The 18,089-nt window shown below is 33.4% G+C and overlaps 1 protein-coding gene across 8 annotated transcripts in view; it reads right to left on the reverse strand.

Moving 5' to 3' along the window:
• Positions 1-18,089, reverse strand: part of LOC117172107 — a 108,769-nt gene that overhangs the window by 5,892 nt on the left and 84,788 nt on the right. For all 8 annotated transcript variants that reach the window (XM_033359893.1, XM_033359894.1, XM_033359892.1 and 5 more), the window contains exon 3: positions 15,887-16,246. In XM_033359893.1, coding sequence (XP_033215784.1) covers positions 15,887-16,246 — 360 coding nt within the window. The remainder of the gene's footprint in view (positions 1-15,886; positions 16,247-18,089) is intronic.

Here is an 18,089-nt window from a genome sequence, read left to right on the forward strand (position 1 = left end):
ACTCTGAAAAATTTCTGTTGGAAACTTCCACTAAATGCATTGGAAGTTTATTTCCGAAACGTAAGGTAAGGCTACAGTACATAATGTTAAAGTTACCAAATGCTGAAATCGGTATGATGAATCACATGTAATGGAATTTTATAATAGAAGTCCAGTGGCCAGTAATACTTCTGTATCATACTTGCGGCTGGATATCTCTACACCTGTTAAAACGAAAAATTAAAAAAAATGTAAATCATCTCTCAGAGCACTTTTTCCTGACAAAAAAAAATTTTGAACGAAGCCAAAACTTTTGTTAATATATAGCATATAACCCGCGTATTTATGGAATTCAAGAAATTCATGGAACTTAACCTCCTGCCGCCCTTTAAACTTGCTTTTTTTCTGAATTTTGAAATATTTAGGCATATTATTCCTACGGCGGGGTGTATACAAAACTAAAATTCTAGCTTATTACCGTCCTGAATTTCATGTAAATCCTTGCGTTAAAAATTGCTGTTCTTCTCAAAGTCATATTTAAAAAAACTCAAGTCTTCCAAACGTTACATACATGTCACTGTGGGCGGTAGAGGGTTAAGAAATTCGTGGATTTCACGGAATTTAAGGTGTTCACGATGTACACGGAATACCAGAAATTCATGAGATTCAAAGGATTCATAGAATTCACAGAATTTGAGGAATTCACTGAATTCATGGAATTTACGGAACTCAAAGAATTGACAGAATTCAAGAAATTCATGGAATTCACGGATTCAAACGAATTCAATGAATTCAACGTTTCTAATTAACTCAAGGAATTCAATGAATTCACGGAATTTACAGAATACACCAAAATCAGAAAATTCACGTGATTCGCGCAATTTATGGAATTCACGGAATTACAAAAATGGGGGAATTCACGGAATTCAAAGAATTCACCGAAATGCAGGAATTCACGCGATTCAAGGAATTTACGGAATCTGAACAATTTACGAAAGACAAGGAATCCATGAAAGACAAGAAATTCATGGACTTCACAGAATTGATGGAATTAATGGAATTCGCGCAAATGGTGCAATTCACAAAAGACACGCAATTTACGGAATTCACGGAAGAAAATCAGAGAATTTACGAAAATCCAGGAATTTATGCGAAAGAATAATTCTGCTAGGAGACATGAACGGATGGGTGGGCGTCCAAAATCGGGATACAGAAAGAGTACAAGGTAATTTTGAGGATCCAAGAACAAACTAACTGAGGTCAATTATTTGGTCCATGCTTAGAAAGGGGCCTGTTTGATACAAATGTTTGGTTTAGGCATAAAATTATCCACATGTACAGTTGCTCTAAAGGAAATAGCCACAGTATAATTGACTTTCTTGTTACGGATGAAAGACTAAGAGAGTTAGTCAAAGATACAAGGGTCATGAGAGGTTCTGAATGCAATACTGTTCATTACCTTCCGATTTCTAAAATTAGCTTAGGTTGGGAATGGAGAGAAAAGAGAACAAAGAAAACAAAGAAAACAAAACATACGCGAAAAAAATGAGAACCTACAGAAACCGATTGTGCGAATAGATTTACAAAATAAGGTAATCGTAATAAGTACCGTGAGTAAATTATACTCAAAAATACTTATTCTTAGAACTATGAAAATAATAGAAGAAGAAATTTGGGGGGTACAAAGTAGGTTTATGACACGAAAGTTATGTACGGATCAAATATGGTATTTAGCTTAAGGTAAATTACAAAAAAAAGCTTTAGAGTAGGAAAATAAGTTTTCTGTGCATTCGTTGACCTAGGAAAAGCTTTTGACAAGGTAGAGAGAAGTGAACTTTGGGAAGTCCTGAAATAGTATGGAGTCAATGGATGGATCCTACAAGCTATAAAACTAATATATACGGGTAGCAAAGCGAGTGTAAGATTAAATGGGAAATTGAGTGACTCTTTCGGTCTTATTCAAGTAACAGTGAGGATACGTGGCTTAGCTTTCGCAGATGATAAGGTTGTTATGGCAGAGTCAATCGAAAACTTACAAAGGATGTCAAATAAACTGAACGTAAGCTTGAAGAGCATGGGCCTCAAAATTAAAGCAAATAAAACAAAAAATATGGTGTTCGAAGGAAAGAGTGTGAAAATACTATGCAATATTTTATAATATGATGATAGAATTAATCAAGTTGATAAGTTTATATACCTTGCTAGCTTATTTACTAGGGACGGGAAGATTGATGAAGAATTAGATAGGCGCATAAACGAAGGTAAGAAGGTTATTGGTAGAGCTAGGCCCCTTATCAGAAGTAAAAATATATCAAATAAATCTAAAATGGCAAAACATAATTATATATTTTAACCGACTGTACTATACGGTAACGAGACACGGACTTATCAAAAAAAAGATAAGAGTAAAATTAACGCAATTGAAAGGAGATTCATGTTGAGAGAATGCCAAGTGAATGACTGACGAAACAAGTGTATCAAGGTAAAGTAAATGACAGTGTGCCCAGAGGCAGACCGCAAAAAGAATGGTTAGAATGTGTGAAAGAAGCTAGAGAAATAATCCAGGACAGAAAAGTATTGCGGCAAATATTTAATAAAAAGAGTGTCAGTAGATGAACGATGACGCCTGAAATATAAGACCTTGGACCCTAATGGACTTAAGTGGGGACCTAACATAACGACTTTGTGAGGATCTTCACTTGGGGTGATTGCTAGGAAGAATAATCAGGAACCTGGGTCGGAGCAGTGTTGCGGAACGAACGTGTTATTTACATAAATAGCACGAGAATTCTGGATCAATCTAAACAATTTACGCAATTGACGAAATTCACGGAATTCAAGAAAATCGGGGAATTGACGGAACTCAAGGAATCCATGAAATTCACAGACTTCCCAGAATTTTGAGGAATTTACAGAATACATGGAATTTACATTGAAAGAATGTACAGAATTCACGGAATTCAAGAAATTTACTGAATACATGGAATTCACCAAATTCATGGAATTTACGGAATTCATGTAATGGACAGAATTCACGGAATTTATAATATTTATGGAATTCAAAAACATCAGGGAATTAAAGGAATTCACGCAATTTATAATATTTACGGAATTCAAGAGCATCAGGGACTTAAAGGAATTCACACAATTTTCGGAATTGGGAGAATTCCCCAAAATGAAGGAATTCACGGAATTATCGAAATCCGAAGAATTCACGGTAGTCACAGAATTTATGAAATTAAGGGATTTCATGGAACTTATGGAATTCATGGAATTCAAGGAAATGATAGAATTTACGGAATTCATGAAATACACAGAATTCCTTAAAATCGCTGAATTATTGGATTTCCCGGAATTTGTGGAATTCATAGAATTCACTTAATTCAAGCAATCTACGGAATTAAGCTACTTCGTGAACTTCGAGAAAATCGTGGAATACACGAAATTCAAGATATTCATGAAATTAAATGAGTTAATAAAATTCAATGAAATAGAATTCCATGAAATTCAGGGCGCTGCTGTAGCGTAGTCAAGAGTAGACGCGTGTCGTTTCGATCTGCCTTTCGTAGCGAAATCTAGTAGTTTTACCCAAATTTGACAAGGAGCTATAAGAATCTTCAAAAAAGTGTGTGCTCATGGTCGTCAGAAGTGGTGTTTTACTTGTGCTGTGTACTAATTTTACTAAAATAACTAGAAAAATCCGAGTCGTGTTTGCCTGCATTGCGAATTAATTGAGTCGGGTGACGTCAAATTTGGGCTGGAGCCACCTTTGCTCCGTACTGCAAATTCTGGCTGATCAAGTAGAGATGGCAGATAGCATCGATAAAAACACGAAGCTAGAGAAAATGTCAGTCTTGTGGTTTGAAGGAGTACTTGAATCCTGGAAAAACTCAATCCTAAACAGTATTGCAGATAAGGTCCACGAAATTGTAAAAAAAGAGATGCAGCCCTTGATAGGCGAATTTGAAGACAACAAAAACGAAATAAAGGCCTGCTAATGTTTAATGAACGTCTGAAAGGCCAAATCGAAGTAATCAGGCAAAGAAATGAGAAGGCAGGTAAAAGAAACAACGTTATCATATTCGGGCTGGATGTCTCTACCAATCCGAACAAGCTAGTAGATCACATACTTATATTTATTAAAGACAAACTCGAGATGGAAATTGAGAACTCACATATTAATTACGCCAGGATTCTGATACAAGAGACAGCGAATTCAAGTGCCGCAGTTCTCCTTTGATTTGCTACACTGCTCAAGAAATAGGAAGTTATGAGGTTAAAGTACAAACTCAAGGGGATAAGGATTTTTATCGCAAACGATTACAGCAAAGGGACAGTAAAAATAAGAAAAAAGCTGTCACCACTTCTCAAAGAGCTCAGAAAGATGGAGATCGATGCTAAAACCAGGGACGAGAACCTGCTAATAGAAGGAAAACCTATTACATCGAGGAGGTTAAACGTTTTATTCTATCAACAGACTCGGAAAAGAAAATAGAAGTAACGACGACATAGAAGATTTAGAAAGGGAAGATATTGTAAATACTCAAGAAAACGAAGAAGGAACTGGAATAAAACCAAAAAAGGAATTATTTTAAGAAACGGGATGAACAGATGAGAAACAGAATGGACAAATTAATATCTCGCAAAGCAGAAGAAAACAATCAGGGGAGTAAGTCTTTCCGGCAGGATACCAGCTCACCATCCAAACAATCATCCACGGAGAAGAAAGTTGACGGAGAGCACATACTGCTTTAATTTGCTGTTTTGGAATGTAAATGGCCTCAGGAATGTATTTGAACTAGATCGGAACCAGCAAGAATTTTTAGTCGGATATGATATAATTGGAATCACTGAAACTTGGATATCAATAATTATGGAGAAGAACCCAAAATTCCTTGATGGTAATAAAGCAATCCAGAGTCCAGCGGGAAGAGATCACAGTGTCGGTAGAGCGAGTGGAGGTATTGTTGTTTTTATTATCAAGGAATTTTAATTTTTAGAAATAATTGAGATCACAAATATGTGGATATTGGTTAAATTACAAATGGGAAATTTAACTCTTATAGTGGGTGTTATGAATTGGAAGCCCAAATTGGACTCTGAGTTTATAATGGACATGTTTACAGACTCTGTACGTAATCTTCCAGTTAATGGCAATACCGCTCCTTGTATAATTGGCGGGGATTTTAACTCTAGGATAGGGGAACTTAACCAATTGGACTATTCTGTCACAGAGCACTCTGCTTTGACTAGTCACCGAGTAAGTAGTGATCCTGTGGTGGATCATCGAGGTAGGCTTTTAACAGGTGTCATGTAGTCTATGGGCTTTTTGTTGGTTAATGGTAGGTCAGTGGGAGACTCGCCGCCTGGCTCAACATTTCCCAGGCAATCGGGAAAAAGCACCATAGATTTAATTTGGATTAACTTAGCATATCTAAATTTTTTTCAAACAGTAAGATAATTTCATATCTTATTCATACAAAGTACTAACCTAGTACAATTGAATTTCAAATAAACGAACAATCCATAGGAAATAAAGTAACTCATAGAAATAAATCTTCAAAAAATGAGATTCAGTTAAGCGAGGTCTATGTTTGGAAGTCTGAAAGGGTAGACAATTTTAGTTCATATCTTAAGAACCTTGAAATCACTGTATATAACAATAACTCAATCGATCACCAAAGCTTAAGATTAGAAACAGCAATGAAAGTGACCGCAGTAAACGCAGACACTTGTAAAATAAGAAAAGTTAACGCAAAGGGTAAATATTTATATAACAAAGAATGGCAGTACGAGCAATATAAAGATTCTAAAGTTAATCTAAATAATCTGTTAAAAAAGATAAATCTGAGGGTTTTGGGGATTCCGTTTTAGAGAAGTACACCAAGGCAAAAGTTTGTCATAATGATTTGATTAAAAGTAAGAAAAAAGAATTTACAGAGAGGGATGTAGAGGTTCTTCCCAACATACAAAATTCACAAAGATTCTGGATGACAATCAAAAACCATAAGAGCAGAGAATTAAAATCTTGCGCAATCAAAATTAATGAGTCGGAGATATATTATGAAGCCAGTTTCCCAAGGGTAGTTTTTTCTAATTTTTTGTTTTTTAATATAGAAGTTAAAACACGGAATTGGTCAGACCAATAGGGCTCGATGAGGTAACGGAGGGGCTGAATAGGTTCAAAAACAGAGAGTAGTGTTGAAGAATTTTTTAGAAAACATGGAGCAGAGGGAGTAGGATTGGGAGGAATCCTTGAGGTATCGTTAATGGAATTTCCGGACGATATCATTATCCTGGCCGAGTCTCCTATGGAGGTACAATTAAAATTAAATATATTAGAAAAATACTGCGAAATCAACGATCTAGTTGAAAACGTGGCAAAAACCAAGATAGAAGCTTTCCATAAAAGCGCAAAGAATAAAAAAAGTGGCAAATTTTTTTCGGTGGAGAGGAAGTTGAGGTCGTTAGAAAGTACTGTTAGCTGGGTCATATCTTTAAGGCCTCTGTTGTGTTCAGAGGAAATATAGAACAACAGATAATTAAAGCAAATGAAGCATCAGGTACCTCCAAACAAGTTTTATTTCGAGCAAAGCCAAGATATATAGTATCAGCAAACCACTTATTCAATGCGCTAACATCAGCGACTTTACTTTATGGCGCGGAAATCTGGTCACTGGGGTATCTCGATGACATAAAAAATTGTTCAAAGTAAATACTTTAAATCTGTATTGAACCTGCCTCACAGCACACTAAATTACATAATAAGGTTACAAACAAACAGGTTGAAGTTAGAGTACGAATGCATAGCTAGAGCACTAAAATGGTGGATAAAGTTGCTCGAAATGCCCGAGAATAGATTGACAAAAAAATGTTACAATAGGTTACTTCAGCGAAACTCACTTAAATAGAGTTGGACCTCACAGATAGAGAATATTCTGTCAAAGCTAGGGTTTAAACATGTGCTTGTTAGCCAGAATCCCGAAATTGCTAAAGAATTTTTTGATGAGATAATGAATAAATTTCAAGAGAATCTTAGCAGTAATGATATCCTAGCAGCCCAGAATTTAAAGTTCTCCAGTGTTTATAAAGACATTGTCTCATCAAATGATTACTTAGTAAAAAGTGTAAACATTAATAAACTAGGACTCTTTAGTCAACTTAGATTAAGTAACACTGCAACCGCTAGAATCTCCTTGGATAAACAAAGATATGTATTCGATTCGGAGAGTGTTTCTTTGATGCGCAATTTGAATAAGAGAGACTCATTAAGGCACTTTATTCTGGAATGTCCAGCTTGTTTATAATTGAGATTAAAGCCAGTAAATTGTAAAGAGCGGAGTTTAGCGGATACCATCTACAGCATTAGCTAAAAAGTAAGAATTTAATTATTTTATTTTTTTTAAAAAAGATGTACCACCCCCTTGTAATCGGGCAGTAGCCCTTTATAATTACCATAAAAGAAATTATTGATTGAATTCCATGAAATCCGTGAGTTCCTTGAACTGCTTTTATTCCATGAATTGGATAAATCCCATGAACTCCGTAAATTCTTTGAATTCTGTGAATTCCGTAAATTCCGTAAATTCCGTAAATTCCATGAATTCCGAAAATTCCATAGATTTCGTGAATTTCTTTATTGAAAGGAATTCCGTGAATTCCTTGAGTGTTGAATGTTACATGTATTAGCATGCTGGGCGGTGACTTCACGATTTACAACAACTAAAATACATGTATTTCAATTTCGTTCAATTTCGTCATTCCAATACCATGTTTGCAATTTTACCTTGCGCTTGTATTGTAGAAGTCTTGTAAAAGTGTTGTAGAATTACGATCCATAGCACACACGTAATTGAAATTAAGAAGCGAATATAACATTCTTTAAAGACAAAATTACACGAGGAATTCAATAAAACCATTGGAACAAACAAAAATTCATAATGACAAGGAAAAATAATAGCTGGAAAAAAGTACGGGAACTTTTTGAACACCCTGTATTTTGGTAATTAAGGTTCAGTTCTCTGGACGTTTGCCAATTCTTTGCGATATTAGATGAGGTAGGAAATATTTTAAATGATCTATAATTTCAGTCATTAATAATTGTTATTTCAATTTTTAATAACATTTTATGCGTAGTTATCCGTAAAGTTTATCTATACGAGTATACGTGTACTCATTAAAATGAATCTGGGAAATTTTTAATGATTTCTCTTTAAAATAACTTTTTTAATGTAATGTAAGAAAGAGTTTTTATAAGAGAGTTCTTGAAGAATTTACAGTATTATTTAGTTGTTTAATATTTACGTGAATAACAATGGTATAGTTATATAATAGTCAATAATGACGTACATATTTAAATCTAGATTTTTGAACAATTTCGATGTAATTCGACCTTAAGAACTATGGACAATGCAATTTATAGTGTTTTTTTGCATGTAGAAATTTATAAATACAAATTTTAATTTATTTACATGAGAAAGCTTTCTTTCCTATGAAATATAGTAATACTCAATCTGTTTTATTTGTTCGTATCTTCGAGACACATTAATCGACCTACTGTTGAATGTTTAATATTAGAAATGTAACAGTACACTGTGTCTGATGTACTTGTGCGCGACTTCTATACAATGTTTTTGTATACTTATATACGAAAACTTTGTTGTTGTTAGAGGTACAACAGTATTGTATATAAAGCATTTGTTCGTATTTTCGAGACTCATACCCAGGCGGAAATATTATATATAATTTATATATAGTGTGAAGTATAGTATAAAACAAATGTATATTATATATGAAACTTCACACTATATATAAACTGTATAATTTTTCCACCTGGGTAAATTGACCTTTTCACGATATACCCTTCATTTATGAACTCTAATTTGTTGAAAATAACATCTTCGGTTGTTTGGAATATGATATAATATAATATAATATAATATAATATAATATATAATAATAATCAGATAATATAATTGCTATAAGCGGATATTAGAACGGTTACGTTTGTTTAATTTTTCATAGTGTAAAACCGCCTAGATGGGATTATTATATATAGTTTATATATAATGTGAAGTATTATTTATAGTATTTGGTTGTTTTATACATTGTTTGTATAACAAAAATGAATATTACACATAAAACTCCACACTATATATAAACTATATACAATTTTTCTTCTTGGGTAGGCTAGCGGGCTATGCCAGAAGGCAAGTTTATTTTATGCCTCTGAGGAAGCAAAGAACTTATGTAAATATACGTCAAATTTCATGTAAGTATGAAATGTCAGATTCAACAGTAGAAAGAAATAATAAAGAGAATGTCAAAAGACTTTTGCGACGAATTTTTATGTAGCCGAAGGGCGTAAAAGCATACGGCATAGTAACTTTCTATTTTCTGTCATTTTCAGACATTCTGAAAAGCAGGGAAGTTTTCTCATTTCAAGTCATACATGAATGCATTGCACACATAAGAACATAGGAGAGAGTAAGTAGGAATAAGTTTTATTCAGATAAAACTCTCTGCATAAAAAATTATCTATTTTGTTCTTTCATCAATACAAAATTATTTTCTTTTTAAATTTAAAAACAAACCTAATAAGCTAAAATTTTATGGTGTGGATCTTAAGGAAACATTCCTTTAAATAAAAGGTAATATCTTTGATCAACATTTACTATATCTCATTTACTATATCATTTACATTTAAAATATATCAATATTTACTATATCTCATAACAACATTGAAAGAATTTTTTTTTCATTCGAAAAAATATTTTGCATTGCGTGATTTGTTGAATTTAGTCAATTCAGTACTAAATAAATAGAAATTTATCAGCTAAATTTAATGTTTTTACATTTTATGTTTACCCTTTTCCAGATCCTTAACATTTTGTACAAGTGTTTCAGTTATGAACACAATTAACTTATGCTTGGGAGAAAAAATTAGAACCTTTACACACGCAACCATTACATATTGTTACTGCATATGAAGATCAAAATAAAAAGTTAAATTTCATACTTATTTCATGATAAGATTGTATAGTAATATACGCAATTGCTGAGTGAAAAATTCTTTATTAAAAACAAAATTAATTCAGATAGAAAAATTTCTAAGTGCAATTATTTTTTGTAGATAAGAAAATTAGAATGTAAAAACAGTGCCATTTATAAACTGCAAATTCTCAGTTACTGACTCGCACATAACTTATATTGTTGTTGATTTATATCTATGTTTAAATCATCATCATTTATGATTGAGAAGGTATTAAGATTTTACGAAATTTCACACATTAGTTTTTCAACGAATTGCCACTTTTTGAGACCCCTGAAACAAAAAATTAAGTTTTGGTGATGGCATCTGTCTATCTGTTTGTATTTCACTCTGTCTATCGGCCAGTAAACACGATCACTTTAGAAAAAATTAACGAATTAAACTGAGCTTTGGCATAATTTTTGTGTGGGTCCTGAAAGAAAGAAATAGTTCGTTAACCAGCATTCCTTAACCAACGGTTATGGGTTTGTCATTCAAAAATTCGATGCAAAAATCGAAAATTCCATTTTGACGCCAAACGACAATGACAGAGATAGAACAAGACTTAACGATTCCGAAACTATTGTTTCGAAAATTTTGACTCTGATTTGTGAAAATTGATCGAATTGGTCCTTCTCCACGATGACGCACCTACCTATCCATCGCAGCTTATTCCGAAATTTCTAGCGAAATACGACAATACTCAACGTCAGCAGCCCCTAAAAAATTCTGGCTTTGCTGCCTGTGATTTCTGAAAGTTTCCCAAATTTAACTATTCTCCAGAAAAAAACGACTCTAGGACGTAGAGGAAATAACACAAAAGGCAATGAAGCAGCTGTTCTCTATTCCGAAAGTTGCCTTTAAGGAGTGCTTTGGAAAGTGGGACGATCACTGATAGAAGGATGTAGGTTCCAAAGCAGAGTACTTTTAAGGAGATATCAACGCCATTGACCAGAGTTTTATTTTAATCTTGGAGCACCACAAGGATGGATACTTTCCAGGCAGACCTGCTATATTTACGATTGCCCCTAAAAATTTAAAATTAAGAGGTTGGGGGATATATTTCTAGAACATTTCATAAGCCCATCTGATCGTCAATCAAACGAAAACTCGGCTATGTCACATTTTAAATTTTGAAAGAAGGAACCTTACTAGATTACATTCCTAAGATTACATTTTTTCTTTGTAATATAGCATTATTAAAATTAGTATCTAGCATGACAGAACATTTGTGATATGACAAGGTGTAATGGTAGTGGTCATTATTCACTATTAATTCAATACCATATTAAAAGCGATGATCATCCCAATTTAATCACACAAAAATGTACGCAGTCATAAAAGTAATTATTTTATTTAGTATGTGAAACACTTAAAATTGCTACTTTAATTAGGAATTATTCTGATTATTTTTTTTTTAATTCCTCTAAAAGCTCAGCCATCAGATATAAATTGAAAAGACTAATTCCTAGTATGTGGTAAGTCCTTATTTAAATAGTAATTCCAGAGTTGTAATATCAATAATAACAATATTGCTTAAGACAAAAATGTTCTCATTTATAAAAAAATTATAAGAAAATAAAAAAACTTCTTAATAAATTTTGCGTTTTCACATTTTTACTCACTCGGTGCAATGATGCTCTAGATAATCTTTACGTTGCAAAATAAGAAATAAATTGTGTAAAATAAAGAATTTATCCATTTTGTAAAGTTTGTGCATAAACATACATTTTATATCAGATAAACAAAACTATCATTAGACAAATTCATTATTCAATGTATGATTTGATATTTTGTTGCAAGATATGCCTGTAATGCCCTATATCGCGATTTTTAAATAACCTGAATATATGAAGTTTATTCGGTTGTTAAAGTTTACTTTACTGAATAAGTTTAACGGGTTTAATTGAGTGATCAAAGGAACGAAGGTCATTTGCAATTATACGATTGTCTCGTGTGAGATGAGTACCGTCAAGCAATATGAAAGTAGTTGTAAATTCCATTAGTTGCATTACTAAAGGCGATTTACATAACTGATTTTGATTTTTACCACTTACAAAATGTAAGATGTTTCGATTTTTCCTAAATCTTTTAACATAATTTATATAAAATTTGTTAAGCTAAATAGAAAAAACTATAATTAAACCTTTGTAGAGGATATAGAGTTATTATTTTTATTTGAAAAGTATATTGTTTTGGACAAGTTTACGTATGTAAGCTTAAAAAGTTTTAATGTGGTTTCCTCTACGTATTCTCTACGAGAGACACGAATCTGAATATTTTAAAACGTTACATCAAATTTTTTTCGAGATATAAATTTTTACATTCTTATTCTGCAGAGAAGGTTAAGTATACTGAATACTAGTATGGAGAATATGGGTCTTAAAAGTAACGAAAATAAAAGCAAAATGATGGTGTTTGAAGGAAAGGGTAAAAACAATATGCAAAATCGTCTTAGACGGTGAGATGATACACCAAGTTGACAAGTGAGTATATGTTGGTAGTTTATTTACTTCGGACGGAAATATCGATGGAGAGATAGACAGGCGCATCAACGAGAATAAGAATGTTTTCGGCAATGTAGGAGCCACTACCAGAAGTAAAAATATAACAAATGAAGCTAAAATTTCAGCATCTAATACTGTATTTACACCTACTGTGCTGTACGATAGTGAGGCCTAGACCAACTAAGGAAATGATAAAAGTAAAATTAAAGCGATTGGCATGATATTCGTGCGCGAAATTGGCTGGAAAACGATAATTGAAAAATCAGTAATGAGAGAATCCGGAGATAATGTTGTGTAGAGGATACACAGACTGAAAAATGTAAAAAAAATTTGTTTAGTTGGGTTGGGTTGAGCTTGCTGAAAAATGAAAGGTGAACGAATGACAAAAAAAAAAATACCTAAATGAAGTAAGTAGCAGCATAACCAGAGGCAGGTTGAGGAAATAATAGTTAGAATGTGAATGAGGCCCTACTTCGAAGAGATGTAAAAAGCCATAGAAACGAAAAATCTTGTGTGGATTTATGGATTTGAAGGAAGCTAAATTGATATTCCAGGACAGAAAAGTATGGCGACAAATAGTTAATAGAAAATACATGATAAAGAGTTGCAGTTGAGCGAATAACGCCTGAAACGAAAGACCTTGGATTCTGAGAAGTCTGCTTGGAGAGCTTTACATGGTCATTTTGTGAAGCTCTTTACCCGGGATGGTTGCTAGGAAGATTGATCAGCGATTTGCGTAGAAGCAGTATTAGGTTTATTATTTAAAACTAATAATAATTGGCAGCACCGAATCGCGTACTAGACCCTCTGCCGATGCGAGACGAAATTAAATATAACGCTTGATATGCGACTGATTATGATTAAATATATAAGAGTGAATAAATTTCAAATATATGTTTATTGTTTATATACGAAAGTAAATTACACTTTAATTAGATATTATACATACATTGGGGTGTATTTTTGAAAAACTTTCAAAAATCAATTTTCTGATACTTACAAAGTATCAATGGCACTTTATACTTACTATTACCAAAATTTCGTTAACTGAAATTCGTATGCCTTTGAAAGAGGGTCTAGTACTCTACTCGGTGCTGCCACCTACGATTAGTTCTGCATCATGCTCCTCGTTGTGGAACACGTTATTTAATTAAACAACAAAGGAGTTCTAGATTAATCTAAAAATATATAATCCCTCCCTTATACTGCCTCATACACTTCCCTTCCACACTTCTTTCATATGTGCACCCTGATCCTCGGCCAGAACCGAGTGAGTCATGCACCTCAGAGGTCCGGGGTTCGATCCCTGAGCCGGTACTCTAGAAATTTTTCAATGTTCCTTTACCGAGGTTCTGGTGGTTCGGAACCCACCTTAAGCTGTAGGTCCCCCCATCGTGTACTTGACTGCAACCCAGTCCGTCAATGATGGGGTAAAAACCATGCTTTGTACAATACGTCTGGACAGACTGCTCTCATCAGATCACTTGATTGCATTATAAAAATGCGTCCGTGACTGATGATATATGCCCCGTGCAAAAAATGATCAAATAAAAAAAAATCCAACTCTAACCAAAAATGCCTTCGACATGTTGGGCAGTATAAGCCTGTGACAACATTTCAACACTGAAATGTTTTTTATAATAATAATAAAATCCTGATGAGAAGGTATTAGTTTCATGTCAAACTTTACTTCGTTGCTTTTCGTCAAATCTCCGCGTTTTTAGAACTGCTGTTTTAGAAAAAACTATCATTACGAAAGTGTCTGCCCGTGTCTCTATCCTGTAGAAACGATAACTTTCGAAAGATTGATCAGTTTTAATTGAGCTTTGGCACAATGATTTAAGGGACAAAGGAGAGGAAGGGTTCGTTAACTAGCCCTTTATGGACAGTGGTTCTGGTTTTATGAAACGAAAATGCTTTTAAACAAAATTTCATTTTCCGCAGCAAAACTATGCGTGATATAAGAAAAGTGTTAAAAAGTAAACATTTTTATCTCAAAAAAGATACTAACATTTTCTTTTGATCATTGGGGGGGGGGGGTAAGACTTACATTTTTCCTTTAAATCGCGATAAATGTTTTAATCGAGAAATTGTCCATGTCGTAAAAAATAACATTAAAAAAACTTTTTTTTAACAAAACTAAATCCGAAACATAAATCAATGGACGAAATTTTTTTCTCAAAAAAAGAGCCGCAAATTTTTTAAAAATTATTTTTTGATAAGATACGTCGTTTTCGTTTTAATCTTTAAAAAAGTATTACAAATAAACTAATTAAATTCCTGAAAAAAGACTCCAGGTACCTCTTTTTCTAACCAGAGACGTGATGAGACTATGTTATTTAAAGTTAAAGATACACTAAAAAAAAGAGAATTCATAATTAATGAATTTCAGTTGTCGATAGTTTGGTCTTTAATTTTAAAAGTTCAGTGTAAAAATTATTTTTTTACTATTACATTATCGAATTAAGCGGCATTCTTTCCTCATTCCAGAAGTCCCCCTCGTTTTCATAAACCTTTTCTGGGATATCAGAACTTTGACGATACCATCCCCCCAAGGTGAGTAACTTCAGCAGAAAAAACCCGCCAGTCACAACCCCCCCCCCCCTCACCCATAATTCTTCTATGAGAGAGAGGTTAATTTGGACTACCCTAATCTATATTTGAAGGTTGAAAACTAGAAATGCAAAATGAGGTAACTGACAATTTTCCGAAAAATGAAGTTTTTCGCTAGAAGATTCTGTGCAATTCAAATACACATTGCATTTTGAAAAAACTTGTTGAAAGTCGTATTTTTATGGTAGCAACACCGTAAAGTTACATTTTCATATCCGTTGCAAATAACAAAGTATCTCGCCGTCCAGAAATTCGGGATGACTAGTTTAATATTTTTCATAAACTTGGCTTGTCATCGAGAATTTTCTTGACGACTATTGTTTCCCCTTTCCTAACTCCCGCAATTTTTCAGGACCACAAGCTACATCCTGATCATCAAATCAACATCTCGACGGCGTGTCAGTATATTAAAAAAAATTATAATAATTTTTGCCACGATTTTAAGAGGCTTTTAGAACCTGTATTTAGTGACTTAGCATCTATAGAGAACTTATATTCTGAGAACTTATATTCAATCAAAGTTTTTTGGTATCTATTAGGCGGTACGTCGGCTCCAAAGCAAAATTTTTAAAATTCCGATTTTGATTTTACATAGTGTTGCTCACTCTCCTGCAGAAGATTACCATTTTGCCAGTTACCTCCTTTTGCCTTTACATCCTTCATTTTATGTTCAAGAATATAATTTTAATTTTATAATGAATTTTGCAATTTAGAATTGTTGGAATATCACCTTCTATGAGTGAAATAGGATACTCACAATAAACTAGCATTCTCCTGCTAGCATCAACCTCATCGTACTGTGTAGAGATGACACATCTCACGTTACCGGAAAGCTCGTGTCCCGGGCGAACTAACTTGACAGCCCTGTACATCGTATCCGGGTCGTTGCTCGCCTTATATGATTCATCAATGTACTTTTGAAATTCATCCGACCCGGTTGGCTTGTGTCCGTGGATCCATTGATAAAGCAAGTCTTGGTTCACAAACCATTTAATCACAAGGCCGGTTTTAGGCGAATTTCCCATGTTATAGATACAGTCCAAGACAATGTTCTGCTCTGTGCCTGCTTTTACTACTTTTGGAATATTCACGGTAGTGATATTGATCGGCTCGACTTCTGGAAACAGTAAAAGAAAAAAACGTTTAATTCTCACATCCTACCTTTTATATGTAAAATGGTAATTCCACTATAGTATAAATTTGAATAAATTAATTCATAATTAACATAAATACAAGGTGGCCGCAGGTCATGGAAAACCTGGAATTTAGATGAAAGCCAGAGAATTATATTGGCCAGGGAAACTCAGCGAAGACAGATTTTCAAACCAAATCTGGCAGAAGTCTGAGAGTTTACATGAAAGAAACTTTAAATAGCTTTAAAGTCTGTAACAAAATAATAATAGTCTAGAATAAGAAAAAAAATGGACAGGGAAAAGTTTGAGAATTTTGAAAATAAAGTTTGCGGCAAGCCTAATATAATATTTCTGCTAGTAATTTATTTGTTTATTACTTCTATTGCCTTGTTAAAAATCCATTCTTCTCAGTTTAAATTCAAGTCCTTCACAGGATATTTATCTTTGGTTCGGAAGTTTAACAATTTGGTTGAATCTTTTTTTCATTATTTTCTGAAAAATCATAATTCATTAAAAATTCCACTTTATTCCTGGCAAATTTCACTTCTATGGGTTGAAAACTTGAGTCGCTTGTTGAAAATTTATCTCTCCCCGACCAAAAGAAATCTTTGAGTATATTCTAAAGATTCTCTGGGGAAAGAGAAGCTCAGAGAAATTCTCCGCAGGCACTCAGCTAGATATATTCAAAGGTCCAGGTAGTTCTTTTAAATGTTTTAAAGGCTTTAAAATGTCCTTTCCGAAATTGAAATACGATCATAAGTAACAAGCAGAGAGGCTGAAATTGAAATAAGAATCCGATCATAAATAACAAGCAGAGAGGCTATATCAACAGAGTAGCCGACACTCAATTAAAATTTAGAAGTACATTTTTTTTAATTTTATAGTTAACAGCCTAAAAAAATAATACGCCAAAAAAGACAACATTTTTGAATTCAACTAGAAAATGGCATATTAGCACATAAGTTATAATTATAAATAAGTATATTGAGAAAATTCATTAAATAAAAAAAAATTGTTAATAATTTGAAGAGAAATTCAAAAAAGGGAGAGTCGGATTAGCGACGTCCAACTACTGTAAATAAATCTGCCCGCCCGGTACGTGACGAATACAAAAGGAACATTATATTACCGTCGCACCACTCTTAAAAAGACCACTAAAAGGACCTCGGAAAGGACCCAAATCTCTCAGACTATCTCCGAGTCTAAATTGTTTCAAATCGACTCTGCTTATAGTCTCCAATGGACCAGCCTATTTCGCGAGAGAAAACTCAGATCTGATTGAAAATTAAATTGTTTTTTTTTAGATTCGTGTTTTTGTTCGAGAATTTGGTTTTTTGGTTTGAAGTAAAACTACTTTGTTAAAAATTCCTGTTTCGGTTGCAAATTGGTCATTGTAGTTGAAAATGCATCTCTTTATTTTAAAATGTTACTATTTTGTTAAAAAAATTGTTTACTAAAAATTTAATTTGGTCATTTTAGGTGGAAAAAGACCTCGCACAGAATGCATGGAAAAATGTCTTTGGCTGGATTTGGTTAAAACTGGGTGATTTTTTAGATTATGAGAGCCCAATGAAATATTCACACAAAAATGTTTAAAAAATTGACAGTTTTTACGCTATACGGCGCCAAGCGCTTAAAATCAAAGCATGAGATATATATACATATAGCATTGAAAGCAAAAATGACGACAAAATCAGTGTCACGCATAAAAATATGATAACAATAGGTCCGTCTCACACAGCGCGGTTTTTGCAACGACCGAACGCTAAGCGCTCAATATTTTTAATCAACTGCGACACTCACTGTTTCGGGGTAGCGACAGTTATA

The sequence above is a fragment of the Belonocnema kinseyi genome, chromosome 4 (genome assembly GCF_010883055.1).
Source record: "Belonocnema kinseyi isolate 2016_QV_RU_SX_M_011 chromosome 4, B_treatae_v1, whole genome shotgun sequence".
In the NCBI taxonomy this organism is placed as follows: Eukaryota; Metazoa; Arthropoda; class Insecta; order Hymenoptera; family Cynipidae; genus Belonocnema; species Belonocnema kinseyi.